Below are 26,519 nucleotides of genomic sequence, written 5' to 3' on the forward strand. Positions count from 1 at the left end.
TGCTCGTTTGTGGGGTTGCGGGCCTCCTAGCCCCCACTACACTGAGGGCTTCTGCACAGACACAGGATGAGACCAGAGGAAGGCGGAGGGGTCTCAAGTGATGCTTAATGGCCAGGACCATCTCCCTGGTGCTCACTGTTCCCATTACAAGTTTTCACTTCCTGAAGCAATTTACAGCATAACGGCCCCACATTGCAGGATAAATGTGAAAAACGGCCTCAGGAGCAAGGAGATAAAGGCACTTTGGATGCTGCAGGCAGCTCGTGGTTGTGATCTGTGGACCCACCGCAGGCTCAGGCTTGAAGGAGGGTCCCAGGAGGCACTGACAGGTACTCTCTCCAGACCGGGTGCCTGGCTCACAAGGCCCCTTGCCCGATGGGAGCGCCCACAGATGGGGCACAGGGAGAGGGTGGGGTGGGGGGACCCCAAGGGGGTGTGGTACAGGGCAAGCCTCTGGAGGAAGGTTGCTTGAGTGGGTCCCTGAGATGTAGCCTCTTCCTTCGATGATGGGCAATTGGAGAATGTCCTTGCTGTGGCCAGCACATAGAAAGGCCTGTGGGAGTGGGAGACCCAAGGGGCCTCGATCGGCCAGATGCACACTGCCAACCTCAAGGAAGGCCTCCGAGTCTGAGGAGAGGGATGTAAGGCAACATGAGGGGCTCTGGGTTGGGAGGGAGGTAGACCACAGTGAGGATGGGTAGGGAGGGCTACACCCTGGCCATGTCTGGAGCACACCCAACTAGATGGCAGCTGCTGGAGGGGGGTTGGTCCCTGCGGGGTCCTCTGGCGGGTGAGGGGTTGGGCCTGTAGCTCTGATGCTTTCTCCAGCTCCCATCCCCTCTGTAGGGGCAGGAATGGTGTGTACACACAGATGGACTCATTGACATGCACGCGCACACACAGATGCACATATGTGCAAGCATGTAGGCATACACATGTACAGGTGTACGTACAGACACACACAAACATGGACACATAGACCCATGCAAAAGACAGGTGCGCACACAAGCACACATGCATGTGCATGTAAACTTCTCCAAGATGTGCACACACTGACTTGTAACCACAGATGTGCTCGTAGTACACACACGTACACACACACGTACACAGAACACACACACACAGCAGCCCCTCTGAGCAGCCCTGCTTCTGCTGCCAGCCGTCACTTCTCCCATCTGTGGGTTCTCACTTTGAGACAGCAGAGCTCATGGATGAGAATGTACTCTCCGGAGGCCTGGGTTTGAATTTTGACTCTCTTCTCTGAGCCTTAGTTTTCCTGTCTGTGGACTGGGGACACTGGCATCTCATGCACAGGTTGCTGGAGGGATTTGGTGTGCTAGCATGGCCCAGGGGCTGGTGGTGGGCCATCAGTGATGTTAAGTCCTCTTGTAAGACCAGTGCCACTCTGGTGTCTGTGCTCTGGGACCAGGAGTCGGGTGGGTAGGCTCCTAAAGAAGAGGAGGGGCTCTGTTTATGGGAGTGGTTGGGGTTCATGGGATGCCAGGTGTCACTTCCCTGCAGTGGGTCGGTCGTGCCGGGTTCATCCTCACCTGGAGCGTGACACCTATGGGCCCCTCCTATGCTGTCCTCCTTGAAGCCAGACCCCTGTTGGGCCAACCCGCTACAGACCCTACACATTCTGAGGGACTTTTGGAGAACTTCTGGTCAAAAGGCCAAGTGAATGGCAGAGTGGGATCAGGTGGTCCCAGTGAGCTGAAAACTTTTAGCTCTGAATCCTGGTTCAAGGACAAAAATCTACCGACCCATGGAGATCTGACTGGGGTTGGGGGCTCCACCACTCTTAGGTGGGCTCTGGGAGCCTACCCATGAAGCCCCTGAGATGACTGATTCACTGCAGTTGATGGCCTGTCATCTTGCCCCTCCTACAGGGTGGCCTGCGTGATGCCACCATGGTGTCAGGGCAGCAATCAGTGCTGGAGGATCCTGCCTCCTCCCACGGCTGACCTGGCAGCTGGTGTTCCCACCCAGCCTGCTGGGTCCAGCAGCCCCATGCACAGCAGCAAGGCAGCTGTCCACACCCTGGCCTGGCTTGGCCTGACTACTCCGTGACCCAGGGGCTCACCGTGGGTGGGACTTACTGATGTGGGGTGCTTTGGGGGGGGGGATACCCAGAGCAGTGCTCCCATTTCCGACCACAGGAACATGGTTTCAGCTTTTCCTGCCACTCTGGGCATGAACTAGCCTGCTGAGATGTGGGTGACCCCGAGCGTTTGTCTGCAGACCTCCAGGGGAGTTGGGAACAGGTTGTGAAGGGGCCACTTGGCTTGGGGCTACAGAGCTTCTAGTTTTGTGTTATGGCTTCTTCATCCCTGTCCTCAGCTCCGCGAAGGGCGTAGACCCGGGTGGCCCCCAGCGAGCTGGAAGCAGGTGAGCTTTGTACTGCTCTTATTCTTGCCCATGTGATTCATTCAGGAAACACAAAGTGCCCAAATGTGGAGGACGGCTGAGCACTGCTTTAAGTGTCAGGGTGCTGTGTGGGGAGTGGGCAGGCCCTTCCCTAGGGGTGTTGGAGGAAGGGCGGGCCCCACTTTGTTGTGGGAGGAGGTAGTGCCATGGAGAATGGGTAGGCTGAGACACACATCCAAGGTCAGCGGAACCGGGGCAGGTGTGAAAAGCCCGGGATGGCTGGGCGGGTGTCAGGGAGGCCTCGGTGAGGATTGGAGGAGAGGCCTAAGGAGCCGGCTGTGGAGGGGGAGAGGATCAGCACACAGAGGGAGAATCCCAGTGCCATGGCTGGAGTGAGGGGTGAGGGTCTCTGTGGGCAGCCACTGGAGGGCCTGAGCAGGACGTGATGTGCCCTGCCCTGGGAGGAGACCAGTTGGGCTGCTCAATGTTTGATCGAGAGCACTCTCAGGTTCCAGGAGCACTAAACGTGCTCTTGTGGAGCTCGAGTCTCAGTGGGTGAGACAGCCCTACACGTAAACCTCCCAGGTTTATTCCCTGGTCAGGGGTGGTACGTGTAGGAGCCGTAGGGTTGGGGCATCCGAGGCAACTTGGGTTGGCCAGAACCGGCCTTGCTGGATGGTTGGAGCACAGGAATGTGCAGGCAGGGGGCTGGTGTGGCTCCTGGGGTGGGCGAGCCCCACAGGTGACTGGGCCTGGGCTGAGGACAGTCCTGGAGTTGGCTTTGGTGCTGAGCTGAGAAGAGGACACGGCAGCCTCTGCCCCGGAGGAGGTGCAGCTCTGAGCTCGGCTGCTGTGCCATCCAGTCCTGGCCCCTCTGTCCACAGGATGCTGGAGGGCTGCCAGGGGCTTCCAACCCATTGTCCCTCCAGGATGAAGTTGGAGATAGAGGCAGCAGTTATGACCCGAAAGCACCAGTCACACATAAGTCTCCTGCTGGTTTTCCATTTGCATTGGCTCCTGCCCGACACTAGAGAAGTCAGCTTTTTGCAAACGTCGATGATGAATGATCAGTCACACAAAGGGAAATGGCAGGAGTGGTAGGTGTTTGCAGGCTGCCTTGTCAATTTGGAGCCTGATGTGGTGTCCAGAGTCTTCTTTCTTGGATTGAGAAGCAAGTGTCAGGATATATGTGTCAGGGCCAGGTTGGTTGGGGAGAGCCCAGGACAAGCCAGCAGTGAAGGTGCCGGAGGGTCATGGCCCCAGCACCCAGACTGTGTGGGGGCAGGTAGGCGTCCAGCCGTCTCAGCTGCTTCAAACTGGGTCTGACCCCAGGGCTTTGCATGGTGGCAGGATTCTGTGTCTATCCGCCCCCCCCCGCCCCCCCACCAATGCCCTGTGGGTACACAACATGCACACGAGGGTCTGTCCCCTGCTCTTGTGCTGTCGGCTTCATGTGACGTTTGTGGAACATCGGTGAGTTTCCCAGCTTCCAAGTCTATCCTGGCTCATGGAGGGTGGGGTGCCATCCCCAGGCCTCCCTTGTGGCCTGATTCTGCGGACCCCAGAGAAGCACTTTATTTAAACTTTCTGAGTCTATAAAACAGGTAGAATCACTTACCTGAAACGCAGGGATGATTCACTACAATAACTGTGTAAGTGGTGCCTTCCAGGGGCTCACTGAATGGTCACTTCTCTTCCTCCTGCCACTGTCCTGATCTTCATTATTGTTCTATGCAAACTCAAGCCTGCAGTGTCTCCAAGGAGATTCCACAGCTGCCTGAATGGACAGGCCGTAGCTTCAAGTTCACACAATGACTGACATGCAGGGTCGGCTGCAGGGCCATGCTCCGAGTGTCCTGTTCCTCAGGCACAGGGCTCCCAGGCTCAGGGTGGGGGCTCACAGCCCCTCCTCCCATGATCCTGCTTATCCCTTCCAGAGTGCGAGCCTACAGCCACCCCAAGCACATGGATGTCTCCACAAGGTCAGCGGGTTCCCTTGAGGCTGCCCTCCTCCCCTGCCCTCCTCTTCAGCACCCTGCTTCTGTCTGGTCCTCTCAACCCTCCCTCCCCTTGTGCGCCCCCCCCCACCGCGGGATTTGCATACAGGTGCGCCTGTCTGGTGCAGCTGAAGGGGTGGGGGCGGGGCTCAGTAGCCCACGCGGGGAGGGCCGCAGCAAGGGAGCACAGGTGGTGAGACAATGGCCACTAGCAAAGTGGGTTTATCCCCCTGCTGCCTCCTCAGAGCTGTGGCCTCACTCCCGGGCTGGTTGGGGAGGCAGGCTCTTGTGTCTGGAGCCTCTGGGGAGCCCTTGTTCTGCCATTAGCTCCCCCGGGAGCCTTGTCCTGCTTAGTGACTGTCTGAGCTCAGTTCCTTGTCTATAATTGGGTTGATGGGGGGCATGGGGAACGGCCTACAAAGGATGTGTGAGGAGTACCCTGTGGCCCAGATATGAGCTTTCACAAAGGACTCCCATGAAGACTTTCAGGGCTCCCTCCAAGTGGGGTGGTGCTCAGCCAGAATGGTGGGGCTTGGAAGGTCCATCAACAGACCTTGATGTCACTGTGTATCTGAAGCATTGTTATTGTTTTTGTTTTTGCTTTTGTTTTGTTTTTTTTAAAATTCGTCTAGCAATTATCTAGTGAGTAGTCCAAATGTAAAAAGGGTTGAATTTTAAAATGTAAATGTTGGACCCACATCCCAATTTTTGTGATACTGCTTTGGCATTCTTGGCCTTCTGCCACCCTGGGAGCCTCATCGATCAGAAATGTCTCACTCTCCTGGTCTCATCAGGAACTGGTTGCCACCTTGGTGAAGGTTGGGGAAGCTTCCAGTTTCACAGTACCCTCTTTTGGGCCAGCTCCGGGCCCCCTTCCAGCAGCCTCTCCCATATCTCCTTCCCCCAGGCCTATGCTCCTGGGGCTAGGGTGGCCATGTTCTGTAGGCCTGTCCCTCTTTCCTTCCAGACTCAGGGATTCTGACATTTGTGTTGGGGTCAATGTTGTTATTCAGGTCTCTGGTCGCACATGGGGTTGCCTTGCCTGGATGTATTCAGGTGTGTGTGCGTGTGTGTGCGCGTGTGTGTGTGCGTGTGGTAGGGTCAGGTAGGTAGGGGGACACAGGGTTCTGGGCTCCAGGAGCATTGTGGATTATTTTCCTCATGGCCTCAATGGGGCATGTTCCCTGTGTCCAAACCTGGTTGTAGCCCTTCCCACATGTACTGATCTTCACCAGCAAACCTGATGATGCACCAATCTTCTATCCTTTATTCACAAACCCATCCCCTCAGCCATCTATCCATCCAACCAGCCAGACATCCAACCAGACAGCCATCCATCCATCCATCCACCCACTGATCTCCTCCCCCCGACCTGTGCACTCACCCATCCATCCAACCAGCCACCCACCTATCCATTCACCTACCCACCCACCCATCTGTCTGCCCACCTAACCATCCCTCACCCACCCATCCATCCACCCATCCTCCACTCACCCATCCATGTATCCACCCAGCCTCCCATCCATCCAGGTACTCACGGATGGAAGAGCTGGGGTGCAGAGGAGTCAGGGCTATTGATGGGCTCATTGTAACCTTATTCAGGAGGCTCAGGGCTCTGGTATGTGTGGTTGGGTGGGAGGGCTGCACAGAGTTTGGAAGGTTCCAAGCTGCTCTTACCCATGAAGGCTAGAATATCTAGAGCTTGAATTGGGTTGGGGTCCAGGGAAAGGTGAAGCCTTGGAACCCTGGGCAGAGCTGCTAGGTCTGCTAGGTCACATGGGCAGTCCTGGGCTGACCAGGCACAAAGCCCTGAGGCCTCTGTTCTCTGTGGTTGTCCTTGTGGATGTATCCTTCAGGCATCTGCCCCTTCAGCCATCCTTCCTGCTCCCCCCTGCCCTTCTGGCTTTGTTCATGTTCTCATCAGATGCCTCCTGCTCACTCCAGGACTGGGACTAGCAGCTGAGTCTCATCAACCCTCCCACCCCCATTCTACCTTTCATCCTATGGTGGGGCCCTTCCTCACCCAGAGGCTTTCACTAAGAACCCTTTCTCAGCTCCCACTTGAGGAAGGCGCCACTGAAGCCTCTCTTCGTGGTACCGAAGCCCCAGCCCTTCGGGGCCACGTCTACAAGTCAAGAACAACAATGTTGGCCTTGTAGGGGGTCCATGCACACAGCTGCGTGACACCTAGCATAGATAGGATGTCTCTTGTTCTTCCTCCTCAGGGGCTAGACCTGTGGATCAGGTAACCAGTAAGCACACCCTGCTTAGCTCCCTTGGTGGGGCTAGTGTGTTTGTTGGGATGACAAGACAGCGTGCACCAGGCTCTGTCTCCCACTACTAGCTCCACGGAGAGCCCCAGCTGCCCTTTCCCTCTCCTGGGATCTGGGGCCCCGGCTGGGATGGGGGGCCCTAGTCACCTCCGGCCCTCACCCCAGGGCACTGTATGTGTGGCTGGGGACTGACAGTTCTGTCCCTTTACTCACCCAGGAATCTGTTCCTGTTACACCCAGAGTGTGGCATTGGCCCCAGGCTCTTGCTCTCCAATGCTGGGTGTGGCTGGAACCACCCCAGGGTCAGCACGTCCTGGGCTCCAGCTTGGGTTTCTCACGACTGAGTCTTGGGAGGGAGTACTTCTCCTGAGGTCACTAGGCTGTTGTTCTCAGACCTCAGCCTGTGGCCAACCAGTACCCACTGGCTCCAAAATCCGTTCCTGCTTCTGTTTGGGTTGGACATTCAGGCAAGGATGTTTCTCTCCCAGGGCTCTGCTGGGGAGCTCCCCTCCCCATGAACCCATCTTGACATTGTGGGCTGTGCTCTCGTGGCCGCTAATAGGCGGGCGCCACCAACCCAGCCTGCCATGGCAACCGCCCGCAGCCTCCCTCTCTGTCCAGGCTCTGGGCAGCTTTATCTCTGAGGCCATCTGTTCTGAGAGCAGAATTCCAGAGCCATTTAAACAGAGCCTGGATCAGGGCAAGGAGTGGAGCCCTCCACCCTCCCACGTGTGTGCACATGCGAGAAGACACACGCCTGCGCACACACTCAAGAACGCAACCACACACACTCACACCACACGCACGCACGCGCACGCACGCGCAAATGAGGCACGAGTCTCGCAGAGAGGCAAAGGTAGAACCCAGGCAGGCTTCCACCCGGCCCTCACTTGCTCCTGGGCCCTGGTGGCCTGGCTCCTTTCCTCACCTCTCTCCTTTCTCTCCTTTTCTTACCTCTCTGCGTGTCTGTGCATCCGAGCCCATCCGACTTCTGCCTCGCCTCTCTGCCTGTCTCTCCTTCGTCCCCACAGCGGTCTCCGAGTTTGCTTGTCTATATCCATGTCTGTGTCCCATCTCCGTGACCTGGTCTCCAGCCCCTTGCCTCTGGGGCTCTTCTCTGTCTCTCTCCCACCAGTCCAGCTGATCTCTTCCTCTTGCCTTCTCTGTCCTCACGAGGCTTCCGGTCCTGTTCCTGGTCCTGGGTGTGCCCAGAACAGTCAGGCAGAGCCAGCTGCTTGCGCATTCCCCAGGTCTGGACACCTCTGCTCTCCCTTTCCTCCCCTGCTCTGCCCCAGGATGGTCAGAGGTCGGGGGCTATCAGACACTGCTCTCAGCTTCCTGGGTTCCCCATGCCCTGGGGTAGTCTGCCCGTAGCTTCCTCTATGACCCTTCGCTGTCTGGGCATGCGGTACTCAGCCTGTCTGGGACCACCCCAGTTCTTTCTGAGGTCTGACCTGAGTGCCTGTGCTGTGGCAGTGCAGTGACCTTCCCTTCTGGGGCTGAGCACTTGGTAAATCTGCTGAGAGCTGCCCATAGACAAGCAGACAGGGGAACCAAAGGGGTAGACCCGGGGGGGCTTCTTGGGCACATGTATTGGGCGGGGCTCTGTTGGAGCCCCCTGGAAGCCTGAACTTCCAGGTGCAAGCCTGAACTTCCAATGGCCATGATCTGAAATGCCTTCCAGGGCACCTGGCTGGCTCAGTCGGTGGAGCATGTGACTCTTGATTCCAGGGTCATGAGTTCGAGCCCCATGCTGGGCATGGGGCCTACTTAAAAACAAAAAAAAGAAGAAAAATGATATGCTTTCCCAGCCTGGGCTTCTGTGGTACTTGGAGACCATAACAGGCCCAACAGGGAAGGCCCTACTCTACCTATTCTTCAATCATGGAGTGCTGAACACTGGGACCTGTTTAAGTCTCAACTAGGAATATACCTGTGGCTGGGCCTTCTAGGGGTCAGGGTGATTGTGCCCAATGCTGTCCTGGCTTCTGCTCAAAGGAATGGAGGTACCGCGACTGCACAAAGCCCCTGGGAGAGCCTGGGGTGGTGGCTGCATGCACAACTGGAGAAGTATCATACAGACAGAGCTCTCCCTGGGGGCCTGTAGGTCACACAGGCTCTTGTGCTGGTCCCTGAGCACACTTTAAGCAGGGGTAGGGTGGGGCAGGTGGTGGATGGTGCATGGGGGGTGGAGGAACCTTGAGGACCACTCCCTGCAGCCCCTCAGGCCTTCAGAGAATACATTCTTTGTCTCACCTGACTCTGAGCTTGTCCAAGTGGTTTTGCCACGTGACGGATTATGAAGCTGTTTGATTTTAGTAAAGAAAACAGCACCAGTGTTCCCAGACTCCCCCCTTTGTGACTTTAAATAACCATTCTTAATTAATTACATCCAAAGGATGCATTTTCCCAAAGTTAGGGAGTCCTCATCAGATGGTATCTGTTGTGCCAGGAAGGAGCCTTTCAGACTTTCAGGGAAGGGGTCTCCAAGGTTGAGAGGCCAGGGGGTGTGAGGGGATGACCACTAGCCAACACGTATGGGCCCCACCTGAGGACCCGCGGGGAAGGTGTCCCAATTGCTCTGGCTCTGCAGATGAGTAAACTGAGTCACGGAAGGGTTTGATAAGAGGTCACTTCTCTGCAAGCACATCATCACTGCAGATGAGAGACAGTGACCAACCTGGAGGGACTGCCCACCCTGCCCTACAGCCTCTGCAGCCACTTCGGTAGCCTCCACTCCCACTTGCCTCTGCTCTGCCTCCCACCTGCCGCTGTTCTCCCTGCCTCCCCACACCTTCACCAGGCTCTCTCAGTACCACCTCTAACCAGATGACTCATCTTTCATTTCCAGACTGATCTTCGCCCCGAGCCTCAGACTAGAGCCCACATCCTGGGGACAACAGAGCTGCCAATTCCCACAAACCTGCTCCCCCTGCCACAGCTCCCCTTCTTAGTAAGTCAGCTTTGCCCCCACCCAATGGCTCAGGCTACAGCCTGGAGTCCCACCTCACATCTAGACCTTCAGCAGCCTGACCTGGGGTACTCTTGCCCTTGGACCACCTGCCTGTCTATTTCCTGCCAGTTGACCTCACTGAAGCCCTCACTGCAGGTGTGGAGACATTCCACCAGTCACAGGGCTGTGAGGGGATAGGGGATCTGCCAGATCTGCCTCCCCCTGGCTCCAGGATAGTGAAGCCTGACCCCCCCAACACCTATTCCTCCAGCTTGCAAGACAGCCTTGGAGTGCCCGGCACCCTTGCTGGCCTGAGCAGATGGTTTTCATCACCAACAGGCTTTATTTAAGGGTGAGTCTATGAAGACAGAGACTGGGAGTTCCTTTTCTCAGCCATATCATGTGAGAGGTCACTTTTGAGAGCTTCTGCTCTAGAGGAATGCTCTGGAAGACATGGGGCTTCATGTACCCCTCTTACCTTGCAGGGGTCCATGCCTGGGGCCCTTCATAGCCTGGAGAGCCCCACCCAGTCCTATCTTCAGGACTGCTCCAGAGTCAGTGAATGTAGGGACTCCTGTTATGGGCCTCAGCCTCCACACACTGCACCCAGGCCTCCACCTGTGGGGGGTAGACACCTGCACACAAGCAGCCCAGTACCTAGAGCTGAGGATGGGATGGGGCTTCCTAGGGAGGTGACATCTGAGTTGCCTCAGGGGTAAGTGGGAGCTTCCTCCCAGCATCAGGGAAATCTAGCAGAGGGGATGGCCAGGCTCTGAGTTGGTACTGTCCAGCCAGGTCTGATCATTGTGCCAAAGGGTACTGGTAGGCAGTGACGGGTCATGGACATGGAAGGAGGCAAGAGAGGCCATGCCAGAAAGGCCTCCTCCACTCCCACCCTCCACCTCCACTCCCCCATCATCCCCACTCTCGGTCTGGGGAGCAGTTGAAGGTCCCAACCCAAGTTCCTCCCCTTGTCCCTGCAAGTTCCACACCTCCTAACTTTACATCTCTGAGGGAGTTGGTTCCTGGCCCTCCTCCCATTCACCTTCTTTCACCCCTCCCCACAAGCCTTTCCACGTGGGTGGTAAGTAGTCCATAGTTCAGGGGTACAGGGGCCTGTCCCCTTGGCTCCCATTGTGTCAGGGGGAGGCTAGGACTCTGGGCAGTCTGGACCTGATCCCACCCTACCCATCCAGCCTGGTCTTCCACCAGGTTTCTGGCCTGACTCCAGTCTGGGGTGCAGCAAAGAGAAAGGGAAAGTAGGAGGAGGAAGGGGAGGGGAGAAGGAGTGGAGAAAGAGTGTGGGGAGAGGGAAAGTGGGAAGAGCCCCTCCCCTCCCTCATCTGTTTGTCCCCTGGCGTGAGGGGGCTTCCTCTTTGCTTTCCCCCACCTGCAGGCGGGGCTCATTGTCTGGGGTCTCCAGCCCATTGTGTGGGGAAGGGAGCCTCATTGGCAGGGCATCAATTTGTGATTATCTGCTCCCTGGCCCTGATTGGCTGCATGAGAAGGAGACTCCCCAGGGCCCTGTGACACAGAAGTTTGTGTAGCAACTTTTTCCAGCATGATGTGACCGTGTGTCCAAGCTTCCGAGTGGAGGTGTACTCGCCCAGCCAGGATGATGCTCTGTGGGACCTTCCTGGGTGCGTACCTTTCTCCAGCCCTGCGCACCCCTCCCTGGGCCTGTTCACACATTTCTGCCTGGCTGCCAAAGGGACTAATTAGCTGTGTGTCCGTCAGCACTCTGTGCTCTTTTCTGGGCAGCTGAGGAGGTGATAGACATACGCTTGTTCCTGAGCGAGGCCAGGGTCCTTGGCCTGATGCCTCTCCTTTCAGCTGACTGCGTGGCTTGCAGACACCCCTGTTAAGGCTGCCCTGTTTGTGGGCTTGCCTTCAAAGGTTGAAGGTGAGAAGGACAGTGGGTGGGGGGAGGTGTATGTGTGCAGGTGTAGGGACCATGAGACTCTGGGAGAAGGTGGGGTGGAAAGAAGGCATGTGTGTATACTGACCAATATGCACCTGAGACTAACTGTAGTAAAGGGGCTTTGGCTGGGACTGCTGCTGTTTGTGTTCCTAGCATGTGCAGAGTTGTCCTGTGTGTGTGTGTGTGTGCGTGCATGTGTGTGTGAAACATTAACACAGTGTTAGAGCAAGAATTAGTGTGTGAGCCCCACAATATCGTCCCAAATTTGTATGTCTTCTTAGTATGTATGTTCACACAGTGTCAAAGGGTTCGTGTGTTTGATGTTCCAGCATAAAACCATCTCACAATATGAGCCAGAGAGAGAGAGAGAGAGAGAGAGAGAGAGAGAGAGAGAGTGTGTGTGTGTGTGTGTGTGTGAAAGGCTCACAACCCAGCAAGTGTGAGACAGGCAGAGTCAGCCCAGGGTGTTGGTAAGAGAGGCTCTCGGTTTTGTTTGCTCCATCTGCCAGAGCCTGCCTGGGGCAGCGGCCCCCTCGCCCTCAGCTGTTCCTATACAATATTAATGCTGACCATCTCGGCTCCACACACAACGGCCCTAATTGTCGTCTGCAGCTTTAAGGCGGGCGCCCATCTGCAGGGAAGCTTTCAGAAGGAAACAAGAAAACTCTCACCCCCAGCTGGTCACCGGAGAAGGTGCCAATTACAGATGCAGAAAGTTTAGACCAAAATTACTTGAAAGAGTTTTTATGAAGCAAATGAACTGACACTTGGAATGTCTGTGTGCAGATTTGCACAAGTAATTACATTTTATTTGAAATGATCTTACCAGCTAAGCAATCATTAAGCCTGCTTCCCCCACCTCCCACAAAGCACTTCCTTAGCAAGCAGTCACAAGTTTGGTTTTGCAAATCTCCCCCTTTTCTCCCTGTGTGGAGTTAGGAGGACCCTCCAGTCGGACGGATGTTGTTCCCTGTGGATCTCCCAAACTTAAAAGTCCTACGCAACTTGCCGACAGATTTTTACCAAATAAAGCTTAAAGAACAATATACTCCATTCTTAGTTATGGAAAAGAAAATACGTTATGATTAAAAGAGTCCTGGCAGTTTTCCACCCTGTATAAGAAAGTTTTCAGTTATGCCTTGCTGTTGTCCCTTGCAAGCAGGGCCGGGGGACTTGGGTTAGACTTGCTTCTCCCAGCCCGGAGTCCTGACAAGACTTCAGTGTGCTGAGAACAAAGGGCCTGGCTCCAGGGGCGGGAGCGCTGTCCAAAGTGCTGATCAGACCGCAGGCGCGTCCGCACCCACCGCTCGGGCTGAAGGAAGAAGCCAAACCTTAGCAAGTTGCCGGCACAGTCCCTTCCCTGCTCCTTGCCTGTAACCCCTCTTTGTTCTCTAGATGGAGTCGGCTAAAGATTTTGAACCTTTCCTCATCAAAACCCATCTTCTGAAACGGCTCATTCAACTGTAACCTCCCGGGGCTTCTCTCCAGGTTCTTGGAACAGGCAGCGATTTGAAATTTCCAAGCACATTCAGAAATGCTCACCCGAGCAGCCTCAGGTGGAGTCCGAAGGGTCCATTCCCGGCCACCGGAGCTACACACCTCAGGAAGCCGTGGTTGCTCAATGGGGGAGGTGTGAAATGCTGAAAGGCAGAGGTTTGCACAAGTACAATTTATGTTACCTGGAAAAGAGTTATGCTGCACCGGGGCCTTTGGTTGCACATACTGATCTCTCCCCGTTGTTGATTCTGTTTGTTGTTGTTCTCTAAGTTTGACTGTCACATATCTGAATTAAATACTTTCATGAAACACTGGGTATTGTTGGGGAATACGGCTGATTCAGCACCGGCCCTCCCTTTGATTCTATCTTCCTCGCGGAACAATGGCGTGCAGGGCTGCCCGAGCCTGCAGCCTGCCGATAAGAGTTTAATAGAATTTCTGAATGCCAAAGGTTTGGGATGTAAAATATCCCAGCACTCACAGCGTGTCCAGAGGAGACAGAAAATGGCTTTTCAGGAGAGCTCTCAACTGAATATGTCCTTCTATGCTAATGGATGTGAGCTCACAAAAGAATAAAAACAATGGTAGGCAGTCATTGTAGGAGCCTCAAACTGTTCTCATTTGGCTAATTAATATTTCATCCTCAGTTTTACCAGTGAACGCTTGCGTTTATTTCCTTTTACTCAGTTTAAAAGATTGCCCCGAGTACATTATGCATTTTGTTTGTTGAGAATAATGTGTGTGTATATAAGAACTGAACATACTTGCTTTTAGTATGAAGCTCCTTGGTTTACGTGTAATGTGGCAACAACACTGCGTGTTAAAAATAATCGCTTGCGGAAGAGTTTCAGCTGATTTTTAGAACATGCTTTCTCTGAGGAAGCTGTTTCCTCTCTAATTCATGCTTTTGGTAGCCTGAGCTTTTTAATGCTGATTAAGTTGCCGGGGTGGGGGTGGGGGTGGGGGTGGGGGTTGTGTTCCTGCATAACGAACCAGGAAATGATATTTACTACGTTGAAATCTCTGCCCTGAACTTCAGAGCCAAGGGCTGGCCTGCTTTTGCACTGGTCTGAGGCAGCCGCTCTTCACAGGCATCTAAAACCCAGCTTGTGTCCTGTCTCACGGTACAGTTTCTAATAAACTGATTATGATAATGAACGTTTGTTTGCCTGATTTATCAGGCAAGTTTGGAAGGAAGTTTGGATAGTAAGCAAGAATACCCTGGCTCTCACTGAGGTAGTTCCTGCATTTATCCTTGAAAGTGGAAAACAATTCGGCTGTTTGAGGAGTAGGTGGGCAGTTCCATTATGTGTGTGTGATGCCTTTTCCTCCTCTCGATTTTCATTGGATAGCTCCTGTCAGGCAGTTGAAAAAGACTCAAAAAGAGCAGAGAACTTGAGCTGTGTGTTTCCCTCTGGTTGGGATAAGCTTAGTGACTTTAGGGCATAGAGTACTTGTGCCCAAGATCTCATTAAGAGGATTTTATTATTTTAAAACTTAAACCAAAAACGGAATGTGTGATAAAAGAAAAAATATCTTTTCCTGATCTATTCTTTGTGTGTATGCCTTTATTTTTGGGTCTGTGGTCATAGGTACCTTTTACGAACTTCAAAAAAAAAAAAAAAAACAACACATATCCTTGTAAGTCACTGATACTTGAACATGCAGATGAACCACTATGTAACCCTCCTGGTTCATCTGAGTAATAAATTCTGCAGTCCATTCTTTATGATGGTAGGTCATATTCCTAACCACCAATAAATATTGTAAAGTACTTTCGCTGCAGCCGTGCTAACCCAGGGCATCTGTCATTCTGGTTGCTGCTATTAGGAATTATTGGACTGAACCACTGCTGGAAACAGCACAGGGGGGTGAGTATGGCGGCTGTGACGCTCTCTGCCCTTTTGTGTGTTTTGCATAAAAAACCCCCAATCATGCTGCATATTAATTATGATTCAGTGTGGGCAAACACAGGCACCTTCTGTTGGCTGGTGCTTGGAGCAGGAGACAGGGGCTCTGCCGGCCTGGGCACCTCTCACTCCCCAAGTCAGCAGACCCATCTTTCTGATGCTATACTGTAAATTTATTTCACCTCGGAGAGTAAACAGATATATTGGAGCCCCAAGGGTTCATGGGTAGCGTATTTACAAAGGAGCCTCTCCGCCAGCCCGTGCCACCGCTGCTAATGAGAGCGGTCATTAAGTAAATGAGACGTCGCCTTTAGCTGGCTTAGGAGTCGCACACTAAGGGGAGAAGATATTTAATTGAAACCCGCACACAGGCTTCCCCACATGTGACCGCTGTAAGGGAGGCAGCTGCCTCCCCTCTCCTCCCCCGTCCACCCTGCACCCCCCATGTAAATTTCATGATTGCTTTCCGTGATGTCATTTTGAAGGAGGACAGACAATAGCTGTGGGGAAAGGTAAGTCCATGTTATGCTCTTTCGCTGACAAAGGCAGATATCCAAGCGCTTGGCTTTTCCCCTTGGACCGAGACAGGGAGAGGGCGCGCGAGCAGAGTTAATTTCTAAGATGAAGGCTTTCTTTGCAGGAAAAGCAGGTCTGGGGATGGCTTTTTAAAGCTGCTCTGTTGGACTGAGGCTTTCTTCTCCTACCGGGTCTGCCCGTGGCTGTTTTCCTTCTCTTTTTCGGTCTCTCCCTGGCTTGTTCACGCGCTCGGCCTCTCTGAGAGTCTAGTGGACACGTAGTGCGTCTGACAGAAAAGACATTGGGGGTATCGTGTACCAAGGCAAGAAACTTTATGTGCATTTCTGGAAGAGGAACCCAGCAGCTATGTGGTGGGGGGGAATGCTGCCTTGTTAAACAGAAGACTTCTCTGAAGTGGGGATCTCAGAGTTGGTACCTCGTGTGAGCCCCCACCCAAGACACCGAGGAGAGATGGTCATGTGAGCATTTTGTCTTTGCGTGTCATGTATTTCTAAACTTAAGGAGCAGCGTCTAGGGTGCATGTGTTTGTGGGGTAGGCGCACAGAACTCAATACTGGCTGTCCTTCTCAGCTCCGTTTCCTGCCGTGAGGGGGGTCATGAGTGTGGTTGCTTATAATATTAGTGTAACTGAATTTGTGTATTTAAAACTGAAAATCAGGGTTGGCCAGGAAAGATGGTGTGAGCTTTGAACAACATAATGCCGTTGCCCGTGGGATGATATGTTCTGGGGCGAGGGACTTTGTTTTGTCCGTTGGATTCATTTCCTTCTTTGTGAATCAGGAAATAAACAAGCCCATGGTGGCCCTAGTGTTGTGGTAGCGAGTCCTCACCACGAGGGTCCTACTTACTGTTTCTGAGTCACAGAGGGCTTTTCTGGTCTCAGTGCCTCCTTCGCATCAGTGGACATCATTGGCTGGTCAAGTTGGGCATGTAATTTCTGAAACAAAACATCTGAGAGGTGTGTCTGGTAGTGGGCCGTCAGGCTGTGTCACTATAGTGGTGATAATGATAGTGATTATTACTATTATCCTTTTGGGAGAGGGAGGTGAGGAATTTTGCCCCAGTGGTCTAAAAAACAAACCTTGAGGTTAGAGGAACCTGAGGGCATCTCTGAGGCTGGTGGCTGAGCGAACAAAAGGCAGGAACAGTGGTGGGACAAACCTCGAGGAGGTGAGCCTCAGTCTTGGCGAGCGGCTATGCTCGGACTCTGACTCTTGAGATGCTGGCAGAGCCCGCCCTGCCCTCACTCCAGCCCGGTGTGTGTGGGGAGTGTCCTTGCCTGGGGCTGGGTGGAAGCCGGGGAGAGGCCCAGGATCCTCACCACCAGGGCTTCCTTCCCATTGGTCCTTGGCTGTGATTATCACCTCCTTCCATATGGCCCTGTTAATTAATGGTAAACAAAATAGTAGGAGAGCAGAGATTGGAGTTTTGTGGTGCCAGCAGGGAGGGTGTCACCAACAGGGCAGGACTCTGCCTGTCTCCCCAGAGTTGTTCACTGTGCAGAGGAGGCTGATCGGGGTTTAGAGAGCAGTTTGTTTGCAAAGACGAGGTGGCAGTTTCATGACCCGTTGTGTTCCTGGACCTGGAGACTGGAGGCCCCTATAAGTTCCCTCTCCACCCCCGGCACCACCTGATCTCACAGGATGTTTAAGGATCCAGGGACCTGAGCAGGGGCCGTGGAGAGCTTGACGTGTGTGAGAATTTGACGTGGAGGCCTTTCCATCCTGGAACCACCTGGGCTCTAACTTCCTTGGACCACAGGGCCCAGATGTGGGCCTGGGAGCTCTCCAGGGCAGGGGAGCTGCTTCTGTGTAAAGTGTAACCCAGGGGGCCTGTGTGACCCTCAGGCATTGTCCGCAGGTCTGGAGGCAGCCCCAAATATTGCCCTGAGTCCTCCTGGTGCCAGAGGGGGAGAATCTGTAGGCAGAGGCTTTGGTGCTACAAAGTTGCTCTGTCCTGGAGCTGGGGCAGGGGACTCAGCAGCTTTTCCTGGAAAGCCCCGTCAATGCCCAGAGGCATCAGGGAGAGGCTGGCAGAGAGTGTTGCCATGGGAGCCCTCACTGGGCACTCAGACACGCCCCAGGCAGCTGACCTATCCCCTGGCCCTGGCTGTGGGGGGCACTCTTCCTTGGTGCTGCCCAGAGCCCAGCCCCTCCTCTCTGGGCCCTCTTGTCCTCCTCTGGCCCGGGGTCACCAAATGTGTCCATGAGGACATGGGTGGCTCTGAGTGAGCATGTGGGGTGGGGCAGGGAGGGTCTGTGCTAACTCTGGTTGGTGGAGTTGGGAGTGTGTGCGGCTCAGAGCTGGGCCGATAGCTGTCCTGGGGGTACCCACCCTTGGGCAAAAGTTTGTGTGGACCAGCACTGGGCAGAGACAGCAGGACAAGCTTCCTGCAGACTGAAAATGTACCAGACAAGTACCCCTGGGCCTCCCACAGCCACCCTGATGGCAGTGGGCAGGCTGGTGGGGCCGAGCTCCTCCCTGATGGACTCCACTCAAGAGGCATGTCTTCTGGGTGAAGAGCGAGCAGGTCATGGTGCTGCTTAACCCTGCCTGGGCTGGGGATGGTGAGACCAGAGTCGACCAGAACACCTTGGTCAGCTCTTGTCCTGGAGCAGACCGGGAGGCAGGAAGCTGGCCTGGCCGGCAGGACCGAGGTGTGTCTGTTGGGCAGGAGGGGACAGCCAGTAGTCACCTGATCCAGGGGCAGACAGGGCACTGGGCAGCCAGACTTGCACATCACTCAGGCATATTGGAAAGATAAACCCTGTGCCTGTCCTGGCCCTGGAAGACCCATTCCAGATCTCCCTTTTGTTGGCTTTTATCTTGTAGAGTACTGGACAGGAGAGCCCAGAGGGGGCCTGGCTGGGGGTGCCCTCCCTCTACTCCCCTCAGCTTTAGATTCTCCCCCTCTGCTCTTTCCTTGTGAACTCACCCAGGAATAAGCCAGAATTTAGTTGTCTACAGACGTAATTTTAATGGGAATTTTGTGGTGTGACTTTTACACAAAAATGGTCTTTGGGAGCCAGCAACATTTCGAGATTATCAGCCCCCAAAATGCTGTGTTTCCCAGAAGGAGTGAGAACAGCTGCCATGGTGGTGCCCCCAGGGTGGCTCTGTGCTACTTGAAGACCACCCCCCCCCCAGGATGGCTCTGTGCTCCCTGAATACCACCCCCCCAGGGTGGCTCTGTGCTCCCTGAAGACTGCCCCCCCAGGGTGGCTCTATGCTACTTGAAGACCACCCCCCCCCAGGATGGCTCTGTGCTCCCTGAAGACTGCCCCCCCCCCTGCCCAGCTCTGTGCTCCCTCAAGACCCCAGGACCTGTTCTTTCTTAGAAGCCCCTCTATAGGGATAGCCTGCTACCCAGCCTAGAGTGCTTGCTAGAGTGGAATGTCTTGAGGTTCTCCACATATTTTCTGTCTTTTATGAACAGCTGAATTTCCCCAAATGTCACCTAAAGAAAATCCTCAAAACAAAACGGGATAGACGTTTTTCACCTGACTTGAAATGCTTTTGCTCTCAGACTTCCATCAAGCTTGCTTCACAGAAGATAGATTACTGAATACTTACAATTGGTGTCCTCTATCTTCAGCATTACTGAAGCCGACCCTGTGTTGGTTTTGCACGTTTCCCCTTGCTTGGCTTATGCGGTTAGGAGCAAAGATGCTTTACTTATGAGAACAGGGGCTTTACCCATTGTTTCTTCCTTCCTGCCTTTTACAATGTGTACTTAAAAAACGCAATGTTATTTCAATCAAATGACGTGCAAGTAACTCAGAGGACAGTTCCAATGTGCCCCAGCCAAGCTGTGAATATACCTGCCTCTGTGGGGATTAGTCCAGCGGTTGGAGAGGTTGTCAAGCACTGACGAGCATCCAGGGCCTTGTGGCCACCTTCCGGCCAGCCCTGGGGACCGGAAGGGGCAGTTTGCCCCGGGATCGCTCGGATTCGGTACACCAGGGGGTTGTGGCCTGCACGGAGGGTGCGTGTGGCAGGTCCTTGAAGGACGGGCTGGCTCGGTCTCCCTGCATTGCTCAGGGTGGTGGGCAAGGTGCGAGTGAGCGTGCGTGATTTGAATGTTGTGAGGAAAAGCGGACGCGCCATATGGTCTGAGTTGCTGACAGATTAGCCTGCCGGGCTTCCACCTCTCACCCTCACGCCTGGCTTCACACCTTGATCGTGCTCGACATCAGTCTGAGGGCGCCGGCAAAAGCCATCTGGGTCCTCTCCCTTTTCCCCACTTTGTTGCCTAAAAACGACACGTGAGAGGAGTAGCACAAGGGAGAGGGTCCCTGGAGCCCCAGGGCTGCTCTGCGTCTGCCCTGGAGGGAGAGGGTCTTAGGTTCTCTCTGCTGGGCAGGACCTTAGCGACCCACCAGGCTCTGGTGCCTGTTTTAGAAGGTCCTAGAGGGACTGTGGCGCTCCCAGACCTCAAACTGACAGCAGCAAATGCCCCGGGAGTGATGCCCTGGGTCGCAGTGCACCAGACCCGTAGTTCTGAGGGTCCCTGAGGCGCATCGCTGATTTCGAAGCCCTTCAGTCTTTACGGGACTTGTTGAATCCTGACATGAATCGGCATCAGCAGCCAACCTGTGTACATCCGAGTGGTTCCTAACTGGAAGGGCAGGCTGTTCTCCGAAAGGCCTTTCATAGACTCAGAGCTTCTCCTGGGATGTGAATAAGGAGCCTAGGGACAGGGGTCTTCTCAGTGCCGGTTTTTCTGGGGCCGTGACCGTCCTAGGGTCCCCTAGACTAGGTGGTTCAAAGCAGCCTGCTCAGTCACAGGACTGCTAACTGAACAATTAATTGGTTTGTTGATCACTGTTTTGCACATGGAACTGTGCAAAGTCAGAGTCTGGCATCCAAAGTAGAGAGTGCCTCTTGTTAGTACTTTTTAATGGTCTGACTTTGTTTTGGAGAGATGGTTTAGATTTTTGTGTGATCTGTTTTATTTCCACAAAGCTGAGGCCCCAATCCCAGGAGCCCGATCCCAGCTGCGAGTGCTTCTTGAGGCCTCATTTTGCACCAAAGCAGATTAGCTGGGAGGGTTCTCCTCCCTGCAACACACACAAGCCAGCAGTTTCCACCATCTGTGAAGGGCCTAAAGCCTTCTCTCATCTAGTGGTTCTGATGCTTCCTAGAGAGGCCACTGAAGCAGTCAGAAAAGCCCACAGAGGCCCTGAAGTACTGAAGTTGGGGGTCTGAGTCCTCGGTGCATCAGCCCACAGGGAGAAGAAAGGTAGATTTGTTATTAGAACTTCCTCCGGCGAAGCTTTGTAGCCCCCTGGAAGGCTGGAGCAGGTCATGAGGGATCAGCTGTCGGCTGCTGGGCCCTGGCTTTGCTTGTCTGGCTGCCAAACACACACGTTCGGCTTCTAAGTTCTGAACCTGTAGCTGGGTGTGGAGCTCCCTTCATGCCCCAGCATCTGGGCTCTCTCGCTCAGCTTGTGGGCTGCATCAAGGCATCTAGAGGCCCAAATGGACTCTGGTAATGAGTTAGAGCCCATTCTTGTGATGCAGGATGCGTTTCTAGAGAGAGCACTCTGATGAGCACGTGTGTTAGCACAGGGTGGGAGGTTCTCCCAGCCCGGTCCTGCTTTGCACCCTCCCAGTGAGGGCCCCCTTCCTGCCCAGAGTCACTCCCAGGCCAGTGGCTTATGGTCTGTGTGAAGTGTTTTTGTTTTCTCCAATTTCTATTGAGTGCTGGTTCTCTGGGTGCTGAGCACTGAACACTCAGATTGGGAAATTAGCATGTGTACTCCCCAATATTTCTAAGCCTAAAAGGCAGCCAGGTGGGCTGTTGCTGGGCAGTGCTAGGAGGATGACAGGTGGGTCCCCCCCCCCCGCCTGAAAATTGGGGGTGACTCTCAGCCCTGGAGCTGAGGCTACAATTAAACTCACCAGGGAAGAGCTGCATCATGTCAGCCGCCTGGGGGCTCACCCTTCTCTCCCGAAACAGGAATGCTTCCATGTCCTGCAGTTAGAGGGACTGGGGGTGGGAGAAGGAAAAGGGCACAGTTGTCGAAACTGCCTCCCCCACCCCCGGGGCTTTGAGGCCCCCCCCCCCCCCCCCCAGCTGCCTGTGCCTGCCTACAGAATGCTCTTCCTGCCTGGATTTTCAGGTCAGCCGCCTGAGAGCCTTCTGACTGAGGGGGACACAAGCCAGGGTGCAGACAGACCCTAAAGGAAGCTTCAAGCAGCTTACTTTTACTGCTTGTACGAGAGAGAGCCCATTCTAGTCGGGTCACCTTCAAACCCTAAATAAAGTGTGTTTTCAATGAGGACGGAAGTGACCATCCTTCCTCTCCCTGGGCTGGACAGTTCTGATTAAGAAAGACGTTTCTGGGACTCCTGGACAGGAGGCACAGGAGCAGAATTCCAGAGAAGGCCTCTCCTGACCCTGGGAGGCCAGTATGTGCTCTGAAGACCCCAGAGACCTACAGGGAGGGTGCCCAGAAACTAGCCCTCTTGGTTCTCAACCCGGTGGATGAGGCCAGAGCCGTCCTGTTCCCTTCTCACAGCCTTTGTTTCCCCGTGTGCTCTCTAGGATTGAGGCAGGTCACTCTAGATGTAGCCGGTGTCTCTGATCTCGGCTCAGTGAGGCAGGCCCAGGGGTCAGCCTAGCCTTCCACACCCTCCTTTCTGAGCACCTGGCATGGCCCATGCTCTGGGCCTTGGAGAGCAGCAGCCATGGACACAGCAACGGGTGGTGGGGTCCTGGAGGCTGTGAGTGGGTTTCAGTGATAAAGTGGACCCCTTCCCTAGCTCCTCCTCTGGCCTGTAGCCAGGCTTGGTCAGTGGGGTTGGTCAGGAGGAGTGGGACGGAGGTCCCCACCCCAACGCCTTCGCAGACACACTAGCTGCATCCGTTTCCCTTGGGCTCCTTCCTTGCTTCTCCCAGCCTCCTGTTCTCTGTTTTTCCTGTTGGCCTGGAGGGGTCTGGGATGTGGGAGTGCAAGGGCTTTTGGAAGCCACCTGGCTCCTCATGTGGGGGCAGAGCGCATGTGAGTTTGCTGGCTGACTCACCAGCCCGGGTGGAGGTGGCGACTGGGGTCACCATTGAACCCCGCTTGGGGTGGAAAGGTTCTTGAAATTCCTGTGGACCTGCATGGAGGACCCAGTTGTGCTGAGTGGTCTGCTCCTGTTGCCGTCATTCCTGGCACCTGCTTGGGTGTTGGAGGCCTGGCCCAGGTGACTCTGAGGTAGAAGCAGGTCGCCACTGTTGTGCCCCTCCTGGGACACTTGGGCACCCTGGGGCTGAGCACTCTCCCCTCGATCCTGAGACCCTCCCTCCCCTGCTGGCGGGCTCACTGACAGGCCTCCTGGAGAGCTGTCCTGTGATTTCTTTTGGAAAGTCATTATTATGCCGAGCAGTTTAGCTGTTGTTTTTACAGCACTGGTAAGGTTAAAAGCAATAATAATAATAATATAGGAAAGACTCAGCCACAGTAACTGCCTGCAACATGCTATTTGCATTTTTAAGGAAACACTTCTTTGAGACAGCTTGGGTGAAAGGTCACTATTTGCATATAAATGGAAAAGAAAGTGTATGAAGCTGGAAGTTACATCTGTATTATTTTCCCAGCAGTGAGCTGCTGTTGGAGAGATTAAGGGACATGGCTTGGATTTGGCTTTTATAGAATAGAGAAAGTACCAGCGAGGCTGATTTAGAAGCAAAATAATGAGAGAAATGTGCAAAGCTATAGAACTGCCAGCTCCCCTGCCCCCACCTCTCTCTTCCCTCATTTTCACCTAAACTCAGCAAAAGCAGGTCTGCTTTGCTCCACTCAGCAAGTCTCCATTTTACTTCTCTCTGAATTCCAGCTTAAAAAAAAAAAAAAAAGAGCAAACCTTGCCCTCATTTTCCCCTTGGCCCTGATTGTGTTTCCTGCCAAAAGGTGGTCTAGTGGGTGGGATGCCAACACAGCCTCAAGACCTCCCAAACTCAGGACAGAGACCCCACTGCAGCAGAGCTGGCCGTTCCAGGGCCTGGAGCAGAGAAGGACCCCTGAGAAGTGGGGGCTGAGGACAGGTTGCTCAGGTCTGGGAGCTTCTGGGGGCTGCAGGAATAGCTGGGGGAGGGGGAATGAGGGGTCTCGAGGGTGCCCCACCTTTCCTTCAGCCCCTACCTGAAATGTTCAGGGCACAAGGTGCCCCTTCCTTTAGGGTTTTCAGGGTTGTTAGACTCTCCCGAGGGCCTGCTCCGCCCTGCCCCGCTGTCCCTGGGCTCTCTAGAGGGAAGTGGGCAGGCTGAGACAGTTGGAGCTGTTCTTGGCCCAGGATGTTTTGGCCATTGTAGGCTTTAAGGAGCAGTACTGGAGACCAGAAGGTGGAGACATGAAGCTAGAGGGGCCTGAGGGCCCCTCTCCCGAGCTCTGGCTTCAACCCCTCCTCAAAGAGGCCTCCCCTGATCACCTGTTGGTGAAATCACACCCCACACCCCACATTTTAAAAATATATTTTGAAACAAGCTCAAGCTCATGGAAACGTTTCAAATGCAGGACAAAACCCGTTTTTCCTGAGGCAATTGAGAGTATATTTGCCAAGTCTATGTCCATGACCCACTTGTTTGGGTGTTTCCAACAAAGAAGAATTTCTCCTGCAGAATCATGGTCACCTGTATGGGCATCTGGTCCTCAGACAGTGTCCAAACTCCTCCAGATGCCTCAAAGGATGGGCTGAGAATCATGCTATGTGTTCAGTCTTCGTCATGACTTTTACCCTTCGGAAGAATGCTTGTCAGTTTTTTGTAGAATGCCTCTCAATTTGGGTTTGTTGGCTGCTCCCATGACTGGACTTGGCTTATGTGGAAACACCCAGGTGTGAGGCTCTTCTCCATGCACCTTGATGCTGCTACTTTGGTCACCGGGTTAGATGGCACCATTCCTCCCTTTGCTGCTGCAATGACACTTTTTTCCCTTTACAATTCCTAGGTATTTGGGAAGGTACTTGGAAACTATGGAAATACCTCACTCATCATCAAACTACCAATTTATTTATTTTTATTGATCCCTGTATTGACTCATTACTTATTTTATCCAATGGGCTATAATTGTTATTTCGATGCTTCTCCTTGTGGGCCAGTGAGACCACCCAAAGTGGCTTCAAGTCCTGATGCTTCCCCATTGCTTTCTGAATGCATCCTTGCTCACCCCAGGCTTCTGTTGTGCTTTCCTGTCCACAGCTTAGAACCCACCCCACAGCACCTTTTCGGGGGAGGGCTTGGTGCTGGGTGTGCTCCCAGCCTTTCAGTGGACATGTGTGTGCACGTACACACAGTTACACACGTGCATACTTGCACCTACATCTGGACTTACTTCTCTATTTTCTCTATATGTCAAAAAGCACAGGTTCACACTGATGCCCTCCAGTATGAAATCCCCCACAGGGTATATTCTAGGTTTCTGCCTTTCTGTGTAACTTCTTGCCCCAACAGCAAGAAACCTGGTTTCCATTATCCTTTTTTTTTTAAATGAATATAATTTATTGTAAAATTGGCTTACATATAACACCCAGTGCTCATCCCAACGAGTGCCCTCCTCAATGCTCATCACCCACTTTCCCCTCTCCCCCACCCCATCAACCCTCAGGTTGTTCTCTGTATTTAAGAGTCTCTTGTGGTTTGCCTCCCTCCCTCTCTGTTTGTATCTACTTTCCCCACCCCCCCCTTCCCTTCCCCCATGGTCTTCTGTTAAGTTTCTCAAGTTCCACATATGAGTGAAAACATATGCTCTTTCCTTTTCTGACTGACTTATTTCACTCATCACAATATCCCCCAGTTCCATCCATGTTGCTGCAAATGGCAGGATTTCATTCTTTCTCACTGCCAAGTAGTATTCCATTGTATATATAAACCACATCTTCTTTATCCATTAGTCAGTTGATGGACATTTGGGCTCTGTCCATAACTTGGCTGTTTCCATTGTCCTGAATATATATACTTATTTGATCAACACCCCTTCCCTCCTCTCGGGTGCTGCCCACTATGCCAAAGCCCCCTCCTCATCCACAGTTCATGGGACAGCCCTGTACTCCACTTCAGGCCAGACCTTCTAGGGGATGCTTTCTCCTCCTGTGTGGAGTCTGACACTAGGGGGACTCAAGGGCCTAGTCTGCTCAGGACTGTGGGTTCATGGGCTGTGCTGCAGGAGAAACCCAGTGTAATGTATATATATAGCTTCAGGGCTGGATTCTTCTGCTACCTTCCCTTCGAGCAACTTTCTTACATTGAGCAGCATCTTTTTTTTTTATCCATTTATTTTCACTGTTGGGCCAAGTAATATATACCAGGATTATTTCTCATACAAGTTTTTGTTTTTCTTTTTCTTGTAGATAATCATCCCCACCCCGTCCCCCTGGCTTACTTAGTGTCCAGTGGGTGGCATGCTTTGGGGACTTATGCGTCTCTGGAAGTATTTTTATTCTACTATTTCCCTTGATTGATATATTGTCTGGGCATAGACAGCATACGGGTTGATTTTCAACCTTACAGTTTTGAAGTTCTTGCTTCCTCACTGAGAAACCTGATACCATTTTGACAATATCTTTCGTCTGTGACCTTTCCCCTGTGGAAGCTTGTAGGGCCCTCTCGGTACTCCTGGTAGTTCAGAATTTTACTGTGGCTCAGCTTGGTTGGAGCAGGTGTGTGTTCACTAACTGCTGGATACTTAATGGGTCTTCCAATCTAAAAATATAATTTCCTTTAGTTCTGGGAAATTATTTTTTATTACTTAGTTCATACTTTTCTCTCCCATTTTTTTTGTTCTCTTTTTTCTGGACCTCTGGAGTCGGGTGGGAGGTCTCACCTAGTTTCCCTCCTTATTCCTGTCTCCTTATTTACTTTTCTCGTATACATCTTCACTTCTACCTGCTAGGTCTTGTACTGGATTCTTCATGTTGGGTTTACATTTTATTTCCAAATTGGGAAAGACAGACATGGTGCTGGGGAGCCTTCCCAAACAACTCCCATACCAGTCTCCAGCTTCTGCCACTGGCTGGGCCAGGCCACGTCTACTCTGTCCAGCTGTCCTGGGCTCTGTTCTAGTTCCTGCTCTGCTGTCC

At 53.4% G+C, this 26,519-nt stretch overlaps 1 protein-coding gene across 4 annotated transcripts in view; it reads left to right on the plus strand.

The window, feature by feature from the left end:
* The first annotated feature begins 11,154 nt into the window (after positions 1-11,154).
* The window catches only part of MYT1 (myelin transcription factor 1), a 70,921-nt gene continuing 55,556 nt past the window's right edge, over positions 11,155-26,519 (plus strand). The window contains exon 1 of one of the 4 annotated variants that reach the window (XM_086702787.1): positions 11,155-11,230. In XM_086702787.1, the coding sequence (XP_086558913.1) occupies positions 11,206-11,230 (25 nt within the window). In that variant the 5' untranslated portion in view covers positions 11,155-11,205. Of the gene's footprint in view, positions 11,231-15,005; positions 15,431-15,455; positions 15,914-26,519 lie in introns of those variants that run through there. The other 3 variants (XM_086702786.1, XM_086702788.1, XM_086702789.1) reach the window with 3 other exon arrangements.

Source organism: Puma concolor, chromosome A3 (assembly GCF_028749965.1).
Source record: "Puma concolor isolate L17-30 chromosome A3, mPumCon1.1.hap2, whole genome shotgun sequence".
Taxonomy (NCBI): Eukaryota; Metazoa; Chordata; class Mammalia; order Carnivora; family Felidae; genus Puma; species Puma concolor.